The sequence below is a fragment of the Oncorhynchus mykiss genome, chromosome 22 (assembly GCF_013265735.2).
Source record: "Oncorhynchus mykiss isolate Arlee chromosome 22, USDA_OmykA_1.1, whole genome shotgun sequence".
Classification (NCBI taxonomy): domain Eukaryota; kingdom Metazoa; phylum Chordata; class Actinopteri; order Salmoniformes; family Salmonidae; genus Oncorhynchus; species Oncorhynchus mykiss.
In genome coordinates, this window is record NC_048586.1 from 17,051,221 (window position 1) to 17,074,853 (window position 23,633).

Genomic DNA, 23,633 nt, shown 5'->3' on the forward strand with positions numbered 1-23,633 from the left:
TCATCATTGAAGAGCACTTTTTGCCAGTCCTGATTGGTCCAGCGACGGTGGGTTTGTGCCCATAGGCGACGTTGTTGCCAGTGATGTCTGGTGAGGACCTGCCTTACAACAGGCCTACAAGCCCTCAGTCCAGCCTCTCTCAGCCTATTGCGGACAGTCTGAACACTGATGGAGGGATTGTGCGTTCCTGGTGTAACTTGGGCAGTTGTTGTTGCCATCCTGTACCTGTCCCGCAGGTGTGATGTTCGGATGTCCCGTTCCTGTGTAGTTGTTACGTTTGGTCTGCCACTGCGAGAACGATCAGCTGTCCGTCCTGTCTCTCTGTAGCGCTGTCTTAGGCATCTCACAGCACGGACATTGCAATTTATTGCCCTAGCCACGTCTGCAGTCCTGATGCCTCCTTGCAGCATGCCTAAGGTACGTTCACACAGATGAGCTGGGACCCTGGACATCTTTCTTTTGGTGTTTTTCAGAGTCAGTAGAAAGGCCTCTACAGTGTCCTAAGTTTTCACAACTGTGACCTTAATTGCCTACCTTCTGTAAGATGTTAGTGTCTTAACGACTGTTCCACAGGTGCATTTTCATTAATTGTTTATGGTTCATTGAACAAGCATGGTAAACAGCGTTTAAACCCTTTACAATGAAGATCTGTTAAATTATTTGGATTTTTACAAATTATCTTTGAAAGACAGGGTCCTGAAAAAGGGACGTTTTTTTTTTTGCTGAGTTTATCTACTGTAGCCTTGACTGGATTGATCACGTCGACATCATACTTTCAAAATCTTAGCTAGCAAGCTAGAAAGCAGTCATCTTCATGAATCATGTGAACAATCTACTGCCAAATTCTTTTCAAAGAAGAGAAATTATAGATGTAATATTTGTATTTAATTTAACTAGACTAGTCAGTTAAGAACAAATTCTTATTTACAATCACAACCTACCCCGGCCAAACCCTAACAATGCTGGGCCAATTGTGCGCCGCCCTATGGGACTGCCAATCACGGCTGGTTGTGATACAGCCTGGAATTGAACCAGGGTCTGCAGTGACACCTCTAGCACTGAGATGCAGTGCCTTAGCCCGCTGCGTCACACAGATAAAACGTATCGGTGCTCATCGGCCATTGGACATTCCATTGGACATTACACAACAAAGCAAAGCAATCACTAGCCTGCTATTCAGTGGAGTGGGTGTTTGGTCCAAGTCTGAGTGTACGGGTCTCTTTACCAAGCTTAAAAGGATAAACATTCAACACCATGGGCATTGGCCATGCTGTCAATCTAGCATGACTTCTGCTGCGTTCAAAACAACTGGAAACTCGGAACTGGGAAATCTCAGACTTCAGTGAGTTTAGGACAACTGCAAACTCTGAAAAAAACTAGCTCTGACTGGAAAAATACTTTTTGTACAGTCATCCAACTCGGGCCTCTTTCTAGAGCTCCGACGTGATTCAACCTTGTTCCCAGTTGTCTTGAAAGCACCATAAATCCAGAGAATGACAGATTTAGATTATAAAGTTTGATGACAAAATTTGCCCACAAGGACCGCCACACCACCTTCCTGTTCAAGTGAGCACAGCACAACAAGGTGAGTCCAAAAATGTATTGTATGCTGTTGCATAAATTATGTAATATGCCACATAGATATGTATACTGTGCTGTAGCTAAGAAAGTAATACTAAGTGTATGTTGTGTAGTAAGCTGTTAGTAGCCCATGTGCCTCAACCTAATAATTTGGTCCCTTTCCCCTCATAACTAAGTTTAATGTTCTGACTTGGCACACTTGGTGGTGCCTATAGCCTGTTTTAGAGATATGTAATCATTGAATATTGTAAGAGCTTTCATTGTCTGCTTGTATGCCCCTTTTATTTATCCTACGCTTCTGACTTGGAATACAAATAGTTAAATTGACTATGTCCGTCTTAGCTCGTTCATTAATGTATGAATCGAAATTACGGATTGCCTCTTATCTGCTCGTCATCCCCTTATGCCATAGTTTATACATCTCAATTGTCAGTAGAAACCACATTTGTTTAAGCAAGTCAGCCATATCAGCTATGTTTTTTAAAGGGAGTAAATGAGTCTGAATGAACTGTTTCGCTGCCAGACAAGGCTCCCGCTGATAGCCAGGTGTAGCAGTGGTAAGGATTCACTCCATGGTGCTGAAAAGAAAGTTCTGCTATTGGGAGAGCTTTATGTAGGCCCTAACAGTTTGTGGGCACAGTTTGTCACCGTTATTGTGTAATTCCTGTATTGTTTAGTATTGTGTTGTGTTGTGTAGTCACTTTGCTGGCATGCATCCCCATTCTTTTGTTGTTGTTTGCCCCACCAAGATTTTCATCCTTAAATCGCCACTGGCAGCAAAGATAAAAAATAATAATAAATATAGGAAGAATTCCATACAGGTAGATGCAATTTCCCGCTCTCAATATCTGTGCATTCCTACTTCCTGGTCACCTGTACAACTGACCGATGACCAATGATCCAACATGTTGTGCCCTCTAAAATCAAGTGGATATACAAAAACAGACAAATACAACAACCACAGAAGGGCTAGGCCACATTGGTTGCGGTTAGACAGGTGGCCCAAATCTGATATTTTTTCCACTAATTGTTTTTTTGACCAATCACATTCGATCTTTTCACATCATTGCTTTTTTTCAGATCTAATTGGTAAAAAAAAAAATTGTTAAACAAATAGTTTTTTACAATGCCTATAACTATTTTCTTGCGCAGAATAAATGTGTTTTATTAAAATAACAGAATATGATTATTAAGAAAGCAACAGAGTCCCTCTTACTACTCCTCCCCACTGTGAGGCAAGGTTATTGTTGGACTCAAGTGTTTATTCAGCAGTACAGCAGACGTTAGAGGGGCAATCGACCCTGTCAGATGGCTGGGAATGGGCAGTCATTGGCAGGGAAATGTGCCCTGTCCATCTGCAACTCAGCATACCATCAACCACTCCATCCCTCCACAAGTGACTATGAGGCCTCAGAATTACATACACAGAAGGTACAAAAGGTTTGGGTAAAAAGTGTGTGAGGAGAATCACAGATAGAAACTTTTGTAGCTCTTGAAAAAAAAATATATAGCTTCCCTGAAGGTTGATCTCCCCGCCCCACGGAAATCAAATTAACATAAGAATACAAATTCCCATAAAAATCTGTCAGTTAGAGACGTTGTTTTGCATTGGATATGTCTCAATCCACCACATGCACTTCTGCAACTGTGGTGAAAGGTGACAGAGCTAGAGCGGTGTTTGTCAGACCATGAGACATCCCGCAAATCGGTCTTCTCACAAAATTATCTGTAGCATCCGAACGGTTTGAGCTACACACTAATATGGAAAGGTGAGACTCTCACGTACATGTACATGTCGTTTGTTTTGCTCTCGGATGCCCACAGGCCTAGCAAGTCTCGTCTGAAGGAAAGTATGCAGTGCATTCAGAAAATATTCAGACCCCTTCCCTTTTTCCACATTTTGTTACGTTACAGCCGTATTCTAAAATGGATTAAATCGTTTTTCTACACACAATACCCCATGATGACAAAGCAAAAACAGGTGTTTAGAAATGTTTGCAAATGTATTAAACTGAAATATCACATTTACATAAGTATTCAGACCCTTTACTCAGGACTTAGCGTCATTGTCCTCTTGGAAGGTGAATTTTTTCCCCAGTCTGAGGTCCTGAACGATCTGGAGCAGGTTTTCATCAAGGATCTCTCTGTACTTTGCTCCGTTCATCTTTTCCTCGATCCTGACTAGACTCCCAGTCCCTGCCGCTGAAAAACATCCCCACAGCATGATGGCTGCCACCACCATGCTTCGCCATTGGAATGGTGCCAGGTTTCCTCCAGACGTGACACTTGGCATTCAAGCCAAATATTTAAATCTTGATTTCATCAGTTATGGGGTATTGTGTGTAGATTGATGAGGAAAAAAATAATTGTTAGACCCCCCCTCCTTTAGACAGGGCTTTTTAGACTCTTATAGGTTAAATACAAGTATTTTTTCGATTGAAACCAGTTGCAGTCATGAAATTGTATTGGGAATTGAAACAATGACCTCAGGTTTGACATTTCCTTGACAAAGGTTATTCACCACAATTAGATAGTGTAACAGGATTTATGTCATAAAAGTGCTGTGCTATGCATAAACAAAATGAAAAGGACGTCGTAATGGATTATAGATAACTCAATGTGGCATATTCATTTAGTATACAGCAAAGCAAATGCGCAGTCTAATTGCTATAATTAATAATGCATCGATTTACATTTACTGTATATTGAGTATCAAAACATTTACTTAAGTCTACACAAACATGCCATTTTGTCATATTAATGAATCACTTCATGCTTTGGTTCATTCCTGTAACACAGCCAGATGCACAGGACTTTGGGGCAGGGTATGTGTGTGTGCATTGCTTATTTCTGTCCTCCAGTCTCCTCATTATGCATGCACAGGTAACCAGCCAAATCCCAGCGGATCAAAGAGCCTCAACGCAGCTGAAGGAGGAAACAAAGCCAGTACCTTCTCATATTCCAAATCTGTCCAACCTCACCATCTGCTAGAATGGAAGCTGGCAAAGGCTGCCAGCTGTTGTAAAAGCATTTGTTTCCAAGGTTATTCAACTGCCTACCTCCATCTTACAAAATGCCTAAGGCTAACATAGCATATCGTTTCCCTGTGTGCCATAAAAGCCCTTCACTGTCACTGACAGCTGACTACTTTGCCACAAAGATAGACAAAAGATTAAATATAAGCCGCGAGGAGACTGGAAAGTGGAGCCCAAATGAAATGTTTTGAGTCGGTTTTGGCTCCTACAGTAGTCCCCCCCCCCCTCCACACACATTCCAGATCATAATCTTACACATGGTCAGTAAGACCTCTCACACCAACCCATAACTTCTCTGCATTCCTCAAATATTTCCACTATATACACACACAGCTGTATGCATCAACTTCCATTTACTCAATGTGCCTATACTCTGCAATGCCTAGTTAAATAAAAAAATACATGTACAGTATGACTGCCAGGAAGAAAATTATTAAACGGTGTAGACATACAAACGCTTAGGATATAATTTGAGCAATGTCATAGAGACTTGCTGCCTGTTTCTATCATAAAACAGCCAACTACCCAATAAGAGTGGAGCACTACTTAGGATAATATCAGATAAGAGCCCCTAGATACTCTATGGTGGAACTGGAAGTCTTCAGTGCTTTGCTGGGTTCAGCCTCAGATATTTTGTGAGTGCACTATAAGAGAGGTCTACACATGCCGAGAACTTCTTCCAAAGAAGCACTTCCATTCAAAGACAGTCTGCTGTGGGTCAGTTTCTGTGGAGACACAGTGAGGCAAAGCTTCCCTGAGACATGCCAGAGTAAGTTTCACTCTCAGAAACCATGGTATTGTATGCTGTAATAACATGACTGAAGTATGTAGATTATGGAAATGTAGGCTAGTGTTCAAGCTCATGTGGAAGAACGGCTCCTGTCAATAGTAGGCCAGCGAGACAGAAAATACCTCAACAGGGAAAATACACCCAAAGACCTTTGGCAATAGTGTAGTCATGACATCTGATCTTCAGGTAGGGATGAGCAGTTTCTAACTTGGAATCCCCCCCCCCCACCCACCAGAGTTGCCAGTTGACTTAAACTCACTGAAGTCAAAGATTTCAGAGTTGTCCCAGTTGTCTTGAACACGACATACAAGTGTGACACAAAGAAGAAGAAAAAAATGTCCTTCAAGCTGATAATGTACTTGTCACCACCCTGTGGTCACGACAAAATTTGCAGCATGATAAACACTTTCAACCGAACTATTCAATGAACGGATTATAAATGGTAACCTTGTTAACCATAAAACAAAAAGGACATGTTTCTAACGCCATGCAACTTTTTTTTTTTTTATTCAAGCCGTAAACAAATGCTAAGCTTTTCACTATGAGAAACAGACACGGATGAAACAGTCAGACATCCATCTTATACCCTCTTATGCAACATACCAATTCCAAAATCCCCACCATGTGCGTTTTAGTTCACTTGCATACACTCATTAATAAAAAAAAGGCACAGTAAATGCTGGTTTGTAGTAAGCAGAACACCACCCATATCGACAAAGCCCCACTTTCTCACCTAAAAGCAGTTACAAAGTGCAACCAATTCAAAGTAGATGAATGGATTCTAGAGCACTAAACATTCAAATATTTTCTGACTTCTCATGTTGGTCCTCTCATGCATGTAACTAAACCTTCCTGCTAGTCTTTCACAGTTGACATCACATGTTTCCTTCAGGCAACTTCAACAAGTGTTACTTCAGAACTTTTTCGGTTGCTGGATGCAGAAGGTAGACTTGAAAGCTGGCGAGTGTGCCTTCTCCAAAGCAGGTCTGAGTCTGCTGTGTTTCACACTTACTGGGGTCTCTGGGAAGTCATGTCCCAACTGAAACAATTAAGAAATCATTTTCTCAAAATCATGGCTGACCAAGCAATCTGGAAGAAAACTATTTTACTATGCCAGTCTGTAGTAGGTAGGCTATGAGTAAATGTTGACTTGCATGATCATTACAAATGAAGCCAAATGATTGTAGTTTACAGCTAAACCTGTTTCTTGGCCAACCCTTGTGGGACACGAATGCAGACATTATTTTAAGTCAGATATCCTTACCTTGTCAAGTGTCCCTGACATCAAGACACTCACTAGCTGCATTCGGCTGGAGGTGGCTGCAGATCTAGAACAGTATGAAATGTTTAAAGAAACTCAACATTGCAGTTAAAGGTTTTCCTGATGTTCTCTTAAATGTAAAAAAAATTAATTAAAAAAATTAATAAAATTAAATAAATAAAAAATAAAAAAATAAAATTAATAAAATACATCATCCAAGCTCCGTCAATCAGCGAGACCCTGTAGATGGAGTATTGGGTGGTATTCATTAAGTACCTAATGGAATTAAACAGGTAGGGACTACCTGAACTGTACCTGGGTTTGGGAACCTTGTGTTCCCTCTCTGGGTTCACATGGTGGGTGGCATGACTCTCCTCATAGCTCTTCTTGGCCACTCGTTTCCCCCCAGCCTTCACTGTGGAGCCAGAGTGGAACAGTTTGAAATAAATAGTTAACATTCTCATTCTTTGCCAATCCAGCATTCAATGAAACATCCTTCTCACCTGTTCAGAAAGGAGTTAAAACTAGTCAGAGTTAATGTAAGACTAAACAACTGTGCATGTTGTAATACCAGTTGGTCTACTTCAATATAGAAGTAGATTGTGAGAATATCAGTGCTGACGTTGGTAGACTGATCAAGAGGTGGCACTGGCAGTGAGAATACAGTTAAGCATTGTCATCTTATTTTCCTCAGCTGCTTGTAAGAGGCAGGGTTAATCAAAACAAATATACTTTACCCACATCCTGTCAAAGCAACAAGTGCTTATAGCCAAACAATGTGCAGCTCTGATCAGAGAAATAATTTCATTTGAGAGTCCCTTTCAGGGTCCATGTGTATTAAGCACATCTCAGAGTAGGGAAAAGCGCTCTTACTCTTGATATGGCCCCAGAACTTGTTTTCTGGGACATCATGTCACACCATAAGTCTAGTCAACAGGCAGTGAACTACAGTGCCTTCAGAAAGTATTCATACCACTTGACTTATTCCACATTGTGTTACAGAAGGAATTCAAAATTGATTCACCCCTGCCCTACCAAGAGACAAAGTGAAAACATGTTTTCTAAATGTACGTAAGTATTCACACCAGAGTCAATACATTTTTGAATCACCTTTGGTAGCAATTACAACTGAGTTTCTGGGTAAGTCTAAGCTTTGCACACCTGGATTGTACAATATTGCACATTCTTTAAAAAAAAGTTAAAGCTCGATCAAGTTGGTTGATGATCATTGCTAGACAGCCATTTAAGTCTTGCCATTCATTTAAGTCAAAACTGTAACTAGGCTACTCAGGATCATTCAAGTAATTTTGGTAAGCAACTTCAGTGTATATTTGGCTGTGCGTTTTAAGTTATTGTCCTGCTGAAAGGTGGCCTTGTTTCCCAGTGTCTGTTGAAAAGCAGACTGTACCAGGTTTCCCACCCCCACCAGGACTATGCCTGTGCTTAGCTCTATTCAGTTCATTTTTATCCTTACATTTTTTTAAATAATCCTTACCGATGACAAGCATACCCATAACATGATGCAGACACCACCATGCTTAAACCTCTTCAGTCTACCCCCTCCTTTTTCAAACATTCTGTTAAAAATCGCGCAACATTTCAGCGTCCTGCTACTCATGCCAGGAATATAGTATATGCATATGATTAGTATGTGTGGATAGAAAACACTGAAGTTTCTAAAACTGGTTAAATCACAGCTGTGACTATAACAGAGCGTGTGTTTCATCGAAAAGCGCAAGAAAAACTGGTCACTGAAAACTGAAAAAAATATCCATGCGCCACTTGCATGTATTGTTTAAGGGACACCAAATTAAATAGGGCCGAGATTGCAATTCCTACAGCTTCCACACGATGTAGCCAAAAACGTAATTTTCATTGACAAAAATCCTTTGTGTAATGACAAATAGATCCTTCATTCTGTCCAGCATACAGCAATCGATTTTGGAAGAGAGAAAAAGGACATTGTTTTCTTGAGTAGCTGCTATTGAATACAGATCACCCAGTGATCAATTTGATCGCTTATTAACGTTTACAAATACCTAAAGTTGGGTTACAAAAGTAGGTTGAAGTGTTTTGTCAAAGAACATAGGCAACTTATATAATTTTAAAAAATGACATTGCGTGTTGGAAGAGAGCTTTTTTCCTGAACCAGACAGGCTATACAAATGGATATTTTGGGCATACATGGACGGATTTAATCGGGAAAAAGACCCAATTGTGATGTTTATGGAACATGTAGGAGTGCCAACAAAGAATATCAAAGGTAATGCATGTTTTATATTTTATTTCTGCGTTTTGTGTAGCGCCGGCTACGCTAATTCTTTTGTTTACGTCCCCTTCAGGTATATTCGGGTGTTGCATGCTATCAGATAATAGCTTCTCATGCTTTCTCCAAAAAGCATTTTAAAAATCTGACTTGTTGGCTAGATTCACAACGAGTGTAGCTTTAATTCAATACCCTGCATGTGTGTTTTAATGAATGTTTGAGTTTTAACGAGTACATTTAGCATTTAGCGTAGCGCATTTGCATTTCCAGGTGTCTAGATGAGACGTCTGCGTCTCAAGTAGGATCAAGAGTTAAAATACAAAGACTGGTACTCAGTGATGTCGTTGGATATGCCCCAAACATAATGCATTGTATTCATGCCAAAATTAATTTCACATTTTTTGCAGTTTTGCTTAATTGGAAACAGGATGTATATTTGGGAATACTTTCATTCTTTAAGGTTCCTTTTCACTCTGTGAATTAGGTTAGAGTAACTACAATGTTGTTCCATTCTCAGTTGTCGCCTACCACAGCCATTACACTCCGTAATTGTGTCAAAGTCAACATTGCCCTCATCGTGAAATCCCGGAGTGGTTTCCTGCTTCTTCAGCAGCCGAGTTAGGAAGGTATCTTTGTAGTGACTGGGTGTATTGATACACCATCCAAAGTTGAATTAATAACTTCACCATGATCAAAGGGATGAGTCTTTTTCTTAACCCATCTACCAATGATTGCCCTCCTTTGCGAGGCATTGGAAAACATCCCTGGCCTTTGTTCACTGCTCGACTGAGGTACCTAAGAGATAATTGTATGTGTGGGCTACAGAGATGAGATCATTCAAAAATCATGTTAAACACCATTATTGCACACAGAGGGAGTCCATCCAACTTAAGCACATTCTTACCCCTGAACTTATTTAGGCTTGCCATAACAAAGGGGTTGAATACTTGATGCAAACATTTCAGCTTACATTTTTTTTTTAAATTAAAGACTGAAAACATAATTCCACTTTGAATTTAAGGGGTATTAGGTGTAGGCCAGTGACAAAAACTAACTTAATCAATTTTAAAATCAGGCTGTAACAAAAAAGTGGAAAAAGTCAAGGGGTGTGAATACTTTGAAGGCACTGTACATATATTCAACTAATAATGTTATTACATTTTGCAGTAGCTTGGTGGTAGTTGAACTAACTCAAATCTACACTGAACAAAAATATAAAGGCAACATGTAAAGTGCAGGTCCCTTGTTTAATTAGCTGAACTAAAATGGCCCAGAAAACATGTCTCCTTTGCCAAAATAATCCATCCACCTGACAGGTGTGGCATATCAAGAAGCTGATTGAATAGCATTACACAGATGCACCTTGTGCTGGGGGACAAAGGCCACAAATGTTTCGTTTTGTCACACCAGAATGCCACAGATGTCTCAAGTCGAGGGAGCGCGCAATTTGCATGCTGACTGCAGTAATGTCCACCAGAGATGTTGCTAGAATTTAAAGCTACCTCCGTAATGTTAGAGAATTTGGCAGTACGTCCAACCGGCCTCAACTACAGACCCTGTGTAAACACGCCAACCCAGGACCTCCACATCCAGCTTCTTCACCTGCGGGATCGCCTGAGACCAGCCACCCAGACAGTTGATGAAACGGAAGAGTATTTCTGCCTGTAATAAAGCCTTTTTGTGGGGAAAACTAATTCTGATTGGCTGGGCCTGGCTCTCAAGTGGGTGGGCCCCTGCCCAGTCATGTAAAAATCCATAGAATAGGGCCTAATGCATTTATTTAATTTGACTGATTTCCTTATGAACTTTTACTAAGTAATATTGTTGAAATTGTTGCATGTTGTGTTTATATTTTAGTTCAGCATTGGTAACATTTTTAATAGTTAATTACTTTTGTCATGAAGCCAACTACTGGAACTACACTTTATTAGGCAATAATTCCCTTTCAGCATCAGACCTGCCTAATTCTTACTTGAAACACTGTACCTCATTCTGTGTTAAAGACACTAAATTACACATTCTCTTAAATCTGACTCGAGTGATCTGTTCTTGCAATTTGTAAACTGACATGTCAGATTTTCCATTTTTTGTAGTTTGGATGTAGTGAACTACTTTTTCCCACATACAATGTAACTTTTGTGGCGACCTAACACAATATAATTAAGTCATAGATATCATTCTCAATGACACCTAGTCTATAAGCGGGAGATAAGTTATATTTCTATGCTTTCCGTTTAAGTTTCTACTTTTGTACGACAGCTTCAAACACCTAAAAATACAATATTTGGGGTATATGGATCATATATTTCACAGCGGTTTAGATGGTACACTGATTCTCTACACTATACTTGTTTTGTCACAAACTTAAAATGAGGCGAACTATTAGAATTTTAGCAACCAGGAAATGGCGGAGTGACTTCTGCAAAGTGCATCTTTAAGGGTAGCTTTAGTGTAAATTAATTTCTTCCAGTGTGAAGGACCTGGTACCTTGGAAAACTATTTTCAGAGCACTGGTAGCGTTCCAAACACTGCCAATAGACATTAAGCCTTCATGAAGTACGGCGGCATCGCAATAATGCCGTTAATTAGCATTTTAATAAACAGTTTGACTGTGATTATGACTCAAAAACATATGTACAAGCAAGAACCTACATTGGGAAATATTCACTTAACTACATGAACCTCAGTGCTGGCCATCCTGTCCCTCGAGCACAGAATGTAACACGGTTGAACAACAGGCTATGCTATACACGGATTCAAGTTCCATACCGCATTGTGACGATACATATAATTACAAGTAGCAAGGATGAGAGCATTTAGGCCTACTACTGCATGCAATCGTTATGAGTTTCCATATTTTATTAGTTTACCACCTACGCACTTGAGATTTGAGCGTGCGTATCAACACTGTAGCAGAACTGTAACAATGTTCGCACAAGACGAAAACAAACATCTATTCAACAGGAAGAGTAGACCTATATGGTAAATACACTGAATGTGGACCCCACTTAATTCCTCAAAATAACCCATTACATCGAACACATTGTTTTACAAAGAAAATACGCAGTTCAGTGACAATTACGAATTAGTGTGAATTAATCGACAATATACCTGCTGGAGGATGGCCAGCCTTCAATTCAAGACTCTCTCTCATTTCAGATTTAGATAGCTGAACCATTCTTGACTTCTGAACAACAATAACAGAACACAAACTAGAACAATACCAACTCCGTTGCTTTTATACTGCTGAAAGGCGAATGACGTAGCTGATGCAGGAAGCAAGCATCAGCATATGGGACTGCAGCAGACTCATTTATTCCACACGAGTGGACCAGACATATGGCGTGAGCAGCCTCAAACAGTTACATTGTTTTATTTAATAGATCGATTGGCACATTTGTGTCTGTGGTGCGCATTGAGGATGTTTATGATCTAATCATATTTCCTACCTACCAATCCTGTCGTTTATACAACACTATTGCCTCGCTCAAAAACAACCTTCAGCCACTCCCCTCTGTGTTTGCCGATCTGAATAAAGCAGGATAGAAGTAAGCAATATGGTAATTCACCATCAGGTTGGGTAGAGCATATACATTGCTATCTGACTTTTTAAAGATCTGTACATTATGAATGACCTAGAGTACAGGGAGGGGCAACAGATTGTTTTTGAACAGAACTTATCTCACATTTATCTTAGTGGAACATGCTTGCTATTTATGTAATAAATTGTTTAAAACAACTTGATATCCTGGCAAAAAGCAGTGCCTGCATTGTCAGTCTTTTTTGTCACTTCTAACAACTTTTAAAGTGTTTATCTGAAAAGGTCTATTGTCTAGTCCTGAAATAAGACAAAGAAAATGCTGAGTGTCTGATAATTCTTTATCATGTTGGTTGTTTCCCAAATGGCACCCTACTCCCTATATAGTGCACTACTTTTGACCAGGGCCCATATGGTTCTGGTCAAAAGGGGCCCATAGGTCTCTGGTCAAAAGTATTGCACTATATAGGGAATAGGGTGCCATTTGGGGACCGTGGTCAAAAGAAGTGCACTATGTAGGGAGTAGAGTGGCACTATGTATGGGAATAGAGTGGCACTTGGGATGCAACCGTTGCCTTCTTTTTCTACGTTATGCATGCAAAGACGAGAGGATGAGCAACAGAAGGGAGGAGTTGTAGAGCTCTTCATGGACCAAACGTTCACATTTATTTCTGTTGGTTGGTGTGCAAAGAAAATGGCAGTGAACCATCCCATGAAAGGTCCAGCACAGAAAATGGAAAAATAAAGAGAATATCTGCAAAGTCACAAAAATGTCTGCAATTCCACAATTCATTGAAAAAAAACAAAAGTCAACTTTTATTAACTTTGCAAGTTTGTGTTATGATGTAATCTTTTCCCACCTCTCTTTCCTTCTTCATATACTGCATTTATAGATCTATAATATAGATTTGACATGGCACAAGTCTTTACCAGTGCTGATGAGCGTCAACCATGTGGCATTTTTTTCTGTATTTACAATTAAATGACGAAAATGTACAACACTCCATGGCATACACAATCTCAACATTAAGAACAAATACAATGTGATCCCTCTGTACAAACTAACATTTTTAGATTATTTATTTTTTTATTTTTTTTACAGATATGAGTTCATGATCCATTTTAGCCTACAGACATACACATACACATTCCCCATCTGACTCTTTACCACAAACCTTCCATCACATATTCCACACCTTCACCATGCTACCACAGCAACGGGTTTCCAAAAGAAAAACTAACATCTAGACCGAGCAGAACGCCGCTCACAATGATGTCCAATGCCGACCATTCCCCAAACACACCACTGCATGATTCCCTCTCTTCGTTTAAAACAACAACCACATTCCTTGATTTCCTTCTTTCTTTGGCTAACGTTCTGTTTCTCCATCTGCCATCGCTTCCACCCCCACATTCAAATTCACTTTTTTTCTAAACAAACACAAATAAAAGTTCATGGACGAGTTCATCAGATGGGTTCCAAAGATGGAGTCCCTATACCCAGGAGTCTGGTGAGCCTGGGTACTGCTCCGCCCTGTAGGAAGGCCTCCGGGTGGTGGAGTAAAAGTCCACGTAGTTCGTGGTGGATTTGAGTCCGTGGCCGTGCGACTGAGAGCTGTAGTCTGCCGTGGTGGGGAAGGTGACTACTTCCTCCACATAGGGTTCCTCGTAGCCGTGCGGAGACTGCAGGTACATTCTGTAGGTGTCGTAGTTCCGCCTGCTCGGCTCCTCGGTGTAGTACACCTGCTGCTGTGGAGACGAGAGGAGCAACGCTAAATCAGGTCTGTTTATGTGAAAAGCGGGAACATATCTACTTTGAAGTCCAATGTTTGTTTGATTTATGGGTCATTTTGGGTTGAAATTGACTCACACTCTTTTGGCGCTTTCCCAGACACAGATTAAACCTAGTCCTAAAAACTAAGATCAATAGAGAATCTCAATTTAAAAAAAAGCTTTTTAGTCGAGGACTAGGCTTAATCTGTGTCCGGGAAACGGCCCCTATGTGTTTCGAAACTCAAGCTGCATGGCTATACAGGGTTGGGTGTAATATCCTGATTGTCCAGTCTGAGAGGGAGTGGAGGGAGGGAACTGAGCTTCCCTCTCCCTGGGTGCTATCTAGGTGCCTGAGACGACCAAGCCCTTCCCTCTCACAGCAGTCACATCCCCTCTAACTCAAACAATGGCTGATCTGATGGATGTCTCCCAGATGGAGATGGATGTCCGACCAGGAGGGACTGATTTAGAGCCTGTATTGTATTTACCTGTGTTCTTCTGGGGTCCTCTCTTGTAGGCGAGGGGTAAGAGCCGATATAATATGGCGGTGGCTTTCCAGTCCCTGGCAGAGAAATGCACAACATAATGGTATAACTTCAGCTTCGCCATGAACTTGACTTGTTAGCGTACAGTGTGTCAAATATCCCATTCCACACATTCCCTTAGGCATGATCTCTGTATAACAGTCAGATACAGCTACGCTGGACAGAACAGACTAATAACCTACAGTCAAATGGTTGGGCACCAGTGTCTTATTGTTTGCAAAGCCTGTGGGATGGTATTTTCCTTGGCCCATTTTCAAGCCAGAGGAATCCTGAAAGTAATTTTCCACTCTTTGTTCCCAGCATTCTGGGTTTTCATGGCTGGCCCAGGGAGTGTGGCTGGGTAGACAGGAGGGGTAGGCGGGGTTAATGTGGATGAGGCTGCAGCTCTGTTTACTCAGCGCCCCATTGAGGATTGTCCGTCTGGCAGCGGCGAGTCTGGGTGCCCTGCATACCTAGCCTACGTCCCAAAAGGCACCCTATTCCCTATGCAGTGCACTACTTTTGACCAGGGCTCTGGTCAAAAAGTAGTGCACTACATAGGGAACAGGGTGCCATTTGGGAAGTAGCCCTACTGTTCCTCAGGGCAACTGACAATGGCCGCTTTGTAGTGGCTGCACAGCCAAGCAGCTCACAATGCGGGTGGACCAGCAACTCTATTGATCAGCAGACTCACTTAAACGCAACAAAAAGGCTCAAGTGCTCTTTTGAACTTAGCCGATCGTCCAAGAGCCTCCAGCTCCCAATAAGAGAGATAAGAAAGAGGGAGATAGGGTGGTCGTGGTGGAGCTGGGGGAGAGCTAGGGGAGAGCTAGAGGAGAGGGGGCATGGAATGTGATTCCTGGGAGTGGTGAGGTGAGATAAACTAGATTACAGCCTACATAGAGGTAAAAATGACCCTAGGGGGTACTTTAATCACAGTCTGGTGTACATGGCTGACACATTCTCAATCACATTCCAAAGTCTCACATGATAGACTGTGTTTTATGCACAGTAATAATTCTGAGGTCATGAGAATTCTGTACGCACATCGCTTACCTGTATATTTATATTTATGTACATTGTTGTCCCCTTGGTTATTATAAAATTGCATAGTTGAAGGTGCCCTCTGATAATCAGAACGGTGTTCTTTGATTCCCAGTATTGCAGGAGAAGAGGTGGCACTACCAGCTGTGGACAACAGAACACGGAGGTGAGAAGGATGAAACGTTGAATTGAACCGTCTTTGTGTCCTTATCTAGGGCAACGTCCCAAATGGCTCCACATTTCCTATCTGGTGCATTCATGTTGACCCTGTGGGCCCTGGTGAAAAATAGTGTACTAAGACAGTGTTTCTTAATCCTGGTCCTGGGGGACCCAAAGGGGTCCACATTTTAGTTTTTAACCTAGCAGTACACACCTGATTCCACTAATCATCAAACCTTTGAGGTGTGTGTGTAGTGCTAGGGCAAAAACAAAAATGTTTACCCTTTTAGGCCCTTAAAAAATTAAATGGGGAATAGGGTGCCATTTGGGATGTAACCTAGGTGAATTATTGTTTATGTTGCTAGGCTGACCTGACTGGTTGACCGGTGACATCTGTATGGTGCTGGTGGGGAGGGTGGGCTGAGACTTGAACCTGTCGCGCTCTAGAGTGGATACCGGTGTGATGAAGTGGTTTTGGCTCCATCCGTCCTAAAGGCCAGCAGAGAAAGGAGACAGGGGTTAGTTTGAGCCACAAAAACCTGGGCTGCTCCCCAATAATATCTCCTTTATCCTGAAGTGTACACTTGTTCACTACTTCCCACAAATCTAAAAGCCTTGGAGTGGTGGCGGGACACGGGCTTGTGGGAGTTTCCGCCATATCTCATACACCAGCCATTTCCTATCAATGAAGGGAAGTGAACAAGTGCACACTTTGGCAGGAAGGAGAGATAATTGGGACGTAGCCCTGCTGCATTTAGCCTCCTCATCCCAACACTGGTCCTTCCCTTACCTTCTTATAGATAGTTCTCAGGTCTTTGTACTGCCACAGTGTGTTGAGGACCTGAGCGGCAGCTTTCACCACCTTCATAGAGTACCTTTGAGGACAGAGAGATGCATGTCACCACACATTACCACTGAGAAGTTAGAACTGAGGCCTCTTAGGGATATACGGCAAATGCATGGCATGGCATGTTTCTGTGGTTAAATAATATGAGTCTACTCTCAACTGTTTGAAATTGCTCTCACTCCATTCCGGGGTGTAACCTCAGCACATGAGCCTAGAGCAAGCGTCTGTGTGGAAGCACAAGTTGTCCTTCCTCGTGCTCTCTGTGTGCATCCCGAATGGCACCCCTGTCCCTTATATAGTAAACAACTAAAGGAGTAGCAGTAGACTGAAAAGTAGTGCACTAGAACGGGAATAGGGTGCCATTTGCGACGCAGCCTCTGTCTGAGCAGCCTCTGTCTGAGCAGCAGCCGAAGCCTCTCTCTCACCTCTCTCCCCTGCCCTTGGTGATGTTGACCAGCTTCTCGATGCCGCCCGTGTCGGCCAGTGCCTTGGCGTTCTCCATGTTCTTGCTGGTGACCTCGTGCAGGGTGCAGCAGATGGCCGCCACCGTCTCGTCAGAGAGCAGGGTGGTGTTCCCCCCAGGGAGACGATTCACCAGGTCCCTCATTGCATACTTCCCTGGGAGGGAGGGAAGGAAGGAAGGAAGGAAGGAAGGAAGGAAGGAAGGAAGGAAGGAAGGAAGGAAGGAAGGAAGGAAGGAAGGAAGGAAGGAAGGAAGGAAGGAAGGAAGGAAGGAAGGAAGGAGCAAGTATTAATTATGTACTTTATATTTTCTGTTATGAATTTACAATTGAGATTATGGCAAGGCTTCTTTATAAAGCCATTCTGGCTTCCTCATCCTTACCGCCACAGACATTTTGTTCTATTTGACTTTTTAACAGTAAATTAACTAGCTACACCTTTAAATTAAACTGGAACGCAATAGGGAGAGAGAGAGAGACAAAACGGAAATAAAGAGACATTCATTGCATTTTTGATATACAGTGTCTTACGTAATGTATTTGTACAGCAGATGCCTTCCTCTAGGGCAGGAGACCTAGAGTACACAGTGTACTTTTGTACTTTGCTGATGCTATATTTGTTCAGCTTGAGTTGTGCTGCCACAGACTACCATGCGCCTTTCCTATAGGACATAGCATTAGTGCCCCACAGACCCTGGGTTAATACCACTTGTTTTTTTCCCCCTGAGAAGATCAGCCCCTCCAGAGTACCTCTCCAAACAGCCCCTCTCCCCCATCTCTCAGCCCCTCTCCCCAATCTCTCAGGCTGGAAACTCTGCTGCTGCCTCTGCCTCTGCCTTGCTGGAACACTAACTCCTTATTATTTCCACATAGCTAGCCCATAAAAACCTGCTTTCCCTGAAAAGTGGTGATTTAAAAAAAAAAAAGAAGAAGAAGAATTGGGATGAAGGGTAGCAGTCTGGGCATATAATCAGCAGTTAAATTACTAAACGTAAACATAGATCTTGTGGTTCTACTTCATCTGAAACCTATTTTCCATCTCATCTCTTCCCTTTTTTTTAATACACTGAGTGTACAAAATATTAGGACGGCTCTTTCCATGACATAGACCAGGGATGGGCAACTGGCGGCCCACCAGCCACATGCGGACCCCCAATTTCACCCAACTCATTCGGGGTCTCAACTTACTGTTGAGAGTAAGAATAATAGAATACACACGGTGCAATTTCGAAATTTGGTTATGCATCAGCTGTCCATCAATTAGCCCATGTCAGCTAATTTATTTTAGATTGGTAAGTTACTCTAGTGACCAGCTATCTGACCGTGGTGGGGCCCATCGATCATCAGTTATCATGTTAAAAACTTCAAACATTTGCCTCCAAACTACACATTTTTCTCTCCACCCCATGGCAAAATGAGTAAAATTGGAGTAAATTAGTTATAAAATTACTAAATCTCTCCGCCCCATGGAAAAATGTGTAGAATTGCAGCAAACGTGCTTTAAAATAGCAAGATTTTCTCTACGCCCCATGGCAAAATGAGCAGAATTGCAAGAAATTAACTTTAAAACGTATATTTGTATATTCCGTCACAAGGGGGAGGGCGCTAAAAGGTTTCGCTCAGCAAGGTGGGTGGTGGATGTGGGTAGGCAGACCCATGAACCAGTGGGGCCCCTCATGATGACTTTGTTTTTTTGTGGACCCCACCCCCATCAGTGGCCCATTCATAACATAGACTGACCATCTGAATCCAGGTGGAAGCTATGATCCCTTATTGATGTCACTTGTTTAATCCACTTCAATCAGTGTAGTTGAAGGGGAGGAGACACGTTTTTTAATTATTTTTAAACCTTGAGACAATTGAGACATGAATTGTGTATGTGTGCCATTCAGAGGATGAATGGGCAAGACAAAAGGATATCCAGTCAACTTGACACAACTGTGGGAAGCATTGGAGTCAAATTGGGCCAGCATCCCTGTGGAACGCTTTTGACACCTTGTCGAGTCCAAGCCCTGAAGAATTTAGGCAAAAGGGGTGCAACTTAATATAATAAAATGTTCCTAATGTTTTGTACACTCAGTGTATAGTGTTGGGTGACCATTTATTTGATCTGTGCTTGTATAGCACATGTACATAGCCTACTGTACGGGTTGGTTGCGTTCCATACCGACTACACTGCAGATGCATTGTATCAACCTATGGTTGCGCGCCACACCATCAACTGTGCAGTCGGCATCAAACTGTTACATCATATGATGTGGTGATCTGATATGTTAAACACCTGTCTGATATGTTAAACACCTGTCTATCTGATATGTTAAACACCTGTCTATCTGATATGTTAAACACCTGTCTATCTGATATGTTAAACACCTGTCTATCTGATATGTTAAACACCTGTCTATCTGATATATTAAACACCTGTCTATCTGATATGTTAAACACCTGTCTATCTGATATGTTAAACACCTGTCTATCTGATATGTTAAACACCTGTCTGATACGTTAAACACCTGTCTATCTGATATGTTAAACACCTATCTGATATGTTAAACACCTGTCTATCTGATATGTTAAACACCTGTCTGATACGTTAAACACCTGTCTGATACGTTAAACACCTGTCTATCTGATACGTTAAACACCTGTCTGATATGTTAAACACCTGTCTATCTGATACGTTAAACACCTGTCTGATATGTTAAACACCTGTCTATCTGATACGTTAAACACCTGTCTATCTGATACGTTAAACACCTGTCTGATACGTTAAACACCTGTCTATCTGATATGTTAAACACCTATCTGATACGTTAAACACCTGTCTATCTGATACGTTAAACACCTGTCTGATATGTTAAACACCTGTCTATCTGATACGTTAAACACCTGTCTATCTGATACGTTAAACACCTGTCTGATACGTTAAACACCTGTCTATCTGATATGTTAAACACCTATCTGATACGTTAAACACCTGTCTATCTGATAGGTTAAACACCTGTCTATCTGATATGTTAAACACCTGTCTATCTGATATGTTAAACACCTGTCTGATATGTTAAACACCTGTCTGATACGTTAAACACCTGTCTGATACGTTAAACACCTGTCTGATACGTTAAACACCTGTCTGATACGTTAAACACCTGTCTATCTGATACGTTAAACACCTGTCTATCTGATATGTTAAACACCTGTCTATCTGATACGTTAAACACCTGTCTGATACGTTAAACACCTGTCTGATACGTTAAACACCTGTCTGATATGTTAAACACCTGTCTATCTGATACGTTAAACACCTGTCTATCTGATACGTTAAACACCTGTCTGATACGTTAAACACCTGTCTGATACGTTAAACACCTGTCTATCTGATACGTTAAACACCTGTCTGATATGTTAAACACCTGTCTATCTGATATGTTAAACACCTGTCTATCTGATACGTTAAACACCTGTCTGATACGTTAAACACCTGTCTGATACGTTAAACACCTGTCTATCTGATACGTTAAACACCTGTCTGATATGTTAAACACCTGTCTATCTGATATGTTAAACACCTGTCTATCTGATATGTTAAACACCTGTCTGATACGTTAAACACCTGTCTGATACGTTAAACACCTGTCTATCTGATACGTTAAACACCTGTCTGATATGTTAAACACCTGTCTATCTGATACGTTAAACACCTGTCTATCTGATATGTTAAACACCTGTCTGATACGTTAAACACCTGTCTGATACGTTAAACACCTGTCTGATACGTTAAACACCTGTCTATCTGATACGTTAAACACCTGTCTGATATGTTAAACACCTGTCTATCTGATATGTTAAACACCTGTCTGATACGTTAAACACCTGTCTATCTGATATGTTAAACACCTGTCTATCTGATATGTTAAACACCTGTCTATCTGATATGTTAAACACCTGTCTATCTGATATGTTAAACACCTGTCTGATACGTTAAACACCTGTCTATCTGATATGTTAAACACCTGTCTATCTGATATGTTAAACACCTGTCTATCTGATATGTTAAACACCTGTCTATCTGATATGTTAAACACCTGTCTATCTGATATGTTAAACACCTGTCTGATACGTTAAACACCTGTCCATCTGATACGTTAAACACCTGTCCATCTGATATGTTAAACACCTGTCTATCTGATATGTTAAACACCTGTCTATCTGATATGTTAAACACCTGTCTATCTGATATGTTAAACACCTGTCTATCTGATATGTTAAACACCTGTCTATCTGATATGTTAAACACCTGTCTATCTGATATGTTAAACACCTATCCATCTGATATGTTAAACACCTGTCTGATACGTTAAACACCTGTCTGATATGTTAAACACCAATCCATCTGATATGTTAAACACCTGTCTGATATGTTAAACACCAATCCATCTGATATGTTAAACACCTGTCTGATACGTTAAACACCTGTCTATCTGATATGTTAAACACCTATCCATCTGATATGTTAAACACCTGTCTGATACGTTAAACACCTGTCTGATATGTTAAACACCAATCCATCTGATATGTTAAACACCTGTCTGATATGTTAAACACCAATCCATCTGATATGTTAAACACCTGTCTGATACGTTAAACACCTGTCTATCTGATACGTTAAACACCTGTCTGATATGTTAAACACCTATCCATCTGATATGTTAAACACCTATCCATCTGATATGTTAAACACCTGTCCATCTGATAGGTTAAACACCTAGCCAGGTGTTGTGAGATCTGTCAAGCATCTGCAATGGAGCCAGTGTTTGGTCCTCACCTATGAGCTCCTTGTTCCTGACATCCAGGGCCATGTTCCTCAGGGCGGTGGCCACAGAGCAGACCACCCTGTCGTTGTCCATCCTCAGCAGCTCCACCAGGATGGGCAGACCCTTCTCCTTGCGCACTGCCGCACGGACGTACGCCGTAAACTAGTACAAATGCAGAGACGACACAGAGAGGACGTTTCAACTCAATCAACGTAAGAGTGTACACCCGGATAGGCACAGTGAAATTTGTAGTACAGCCATAGTAGTAAAGACGTGTTTTTTCTTCTTCAGAAAACCAGACAACAATGATGTCATAGCCCCTGTGATAAAAATCCTAGAGCTGAAATAACCAAGAGCTGCTGACACACGACTTTCAGCTATGGATCTCTAGCTTGATCTAGCGTCCTTCCTTGTCCCAGAAGCTAACATTAGCAACTAGGGGGTTGAGGAGAAAGCACTAAAAGTGACTATTGACATGTGTTTCACTGAGGAGAGTTCACCTTTAAAATGTATTCACTTTACATAGCTAATAGACTATTCATTGTACACAGAGGAAAACAACACAAAATAGACTAGTGTTCTTGTCATCTCCTGTCCTGGGTGCTGTGTAGTGTGTACTCCATAGGGTTCTCCATACCTTCCAGTTCCCAGCAGACAGGTTCTGTAGGGAGCCCGCCGAGCCCTCCAGAGTGGCAGGGTTGGAGCTCTCAGCCAGCAGGGTCAGGTAGGGCTTCACCACGGCTGGGTGCCACAACATCTCCGCCCCCTTGGGGGACTTGGAGAAGCCGGGGATGGGGCCCACTCCGTCCCACTGAGAACACATGGTCATGATTAGAGGTTCTAATTACGGAATACGGCCCGAGGAGTATTGGCTTTATTCCTCATGGTATATGGCCAATATACCACGGCTAAGGGCTGTTCTTATGCACAACGCAACGTGGAGTGCCTGGATACAGGCCTTAGCCGTGGTATATTGGCCATATACCACAAACCCCTGAGGTACCTTATTGCTATTATAAACTGGTTACCAATGTAATTAGAGCAGTACACATAAATGTTTTGTCATACCCGTGATACACTGTATATACCACGGCTTTCAGCCAATCAGCATTCAGGGCTCGAACCACCCAGTTCATTATAAGATTACTGACTATATATGTATCAAGTGTCCCAGAGTAGTAGTGCTGATCTAGGATCAGTTTAGCCTTTTAGATCATAACGAAGACGATTATATGGACAGGCGGGACCTGATCCTAGATCAGCACTCCTACTCTGAGACGCTTTGTGAATACGGGCCATGGTCTTCTCTAGAGCGCTCCTAGAAGAGTTAGAGTCAATATGTCAGTGTGTTATGTCTGTTTGTAACAGTGTGTTATATGTGAAAATATGAGTATTATACATTGTATTTTAATGTTTAAGGACTAAAGTGAGGACTAAAAGAGATCCGAATAAAATAAAATAAAATCAAAAGTAATAGTTCACTCCAAAATCAAAGTTGGCAAATGTTTTCCACTTCTCAGAAGGGAGAAATGAGTCCACG

The 23,633-nt window shown here is 41.5% G+C and overlaps 2 protein-coding genes across 6 annotated transcripts in view; both read right to left on the reverse strand.

Moving 5' to 3' along the window:
- Window positions 1-5,883: 5,883 nt before the first annotated feature.
- On the reverse strand, window positions 5,884-12,330 carry LOC110501514 (death-associated protein-like 1-A). The gene is made up of 4 exons (XM_021579151.2): window positions 12,045-12,330; window positions 6,983-7,082; window positions 6,671-6,734; window positions 5,884-6,445 (listed from the first exon to the last, which is right to left on the reverse strand). The coding sequence occupies exons 1-4, from the start codon at window positions 12,109-12,111 to the stop codon at window positions 6,320-6,322; spliced, it is 357 nt and encodes a 118-aa protein (XP_021434826.1). The 5' UTR covers window positions 12,112-12,330; the 3' UTR covers window positions 5,884-6,319.
- Window positions 12,331-13,114: 784 nt separating this feature from the next.
- Window positions 13,115-23,633, reverse strand: part of LOC110501511 (plakophilin-4) — a 114,010-nt gene continuing 103,491 nt past the window's right edge. For 4 of the 5 annotated variants that reach the window (XM_021579147.2, XM_036958884.1, XM_036958885.1 and 1 more), the window contains 8 exons: window positions 22,731-22,904; window positions 22,105-22,255; window positions 17,244-17,436; window positions 16,762-16,846; window positions 16,343-16,460; window positions 15,825-15,956; window positions 14,733-14,806; window positions 13,115-14,220 (listed from right to left, as the gene is read on the reverse strand). In XM_021579147.2, the coding sequence (XP_021434822.1) occupies window positions 13,966-14,220; window positions 14,733-14,806; window positions 15,825-15,956; window positions 16,343-16,460; window positions 16,762-16,846; window positions 17,244-17,436; window positions 22,105-22,255; window positions 22,731-22,904 (1,182 nt within the window). In that variant the 3' untranslated portion in view covers window positions 13,115-13,965. The remainder of the gene's footprint in view (window positions 14,221-14,732; window positions 14,807-15,824; window positions 15,957-16,342; window positions 16,461-16,761; window positions 16,847-17,243; window positions 17,437-22,104; window positions 22,256-22,730; window positions 22,905-23,633) is intronic. The other variant, XM_036958883.1, reaches the window with a different exon arrangement.

Excerpts from the sequence above, each read along its gene's own strand:
- LOC110501514 (XM_021579151.2), bottom strand. The coding sequence starts at position 12,111 with ATGGTTCAGCTATCTAAATCTGAAATGAGAGAGAGTCTTGAATTGAAG. Across the intron at positions 7,083-12,044 it reads GGCTGGCCATCCTCCAGCAG|TGAAGGCTGGGGGGAAACGA; the intron begins GTATATTGTCGA and ends CTGGCTCCACAG. Across the intron at positions 6,446-6,670 it reads TGTCAGGGACACTTGACAAG|TTGGGACATGACTTCCCAGA; the intron begins GTAAGGATATCT and ends TAATTGTTTCAG.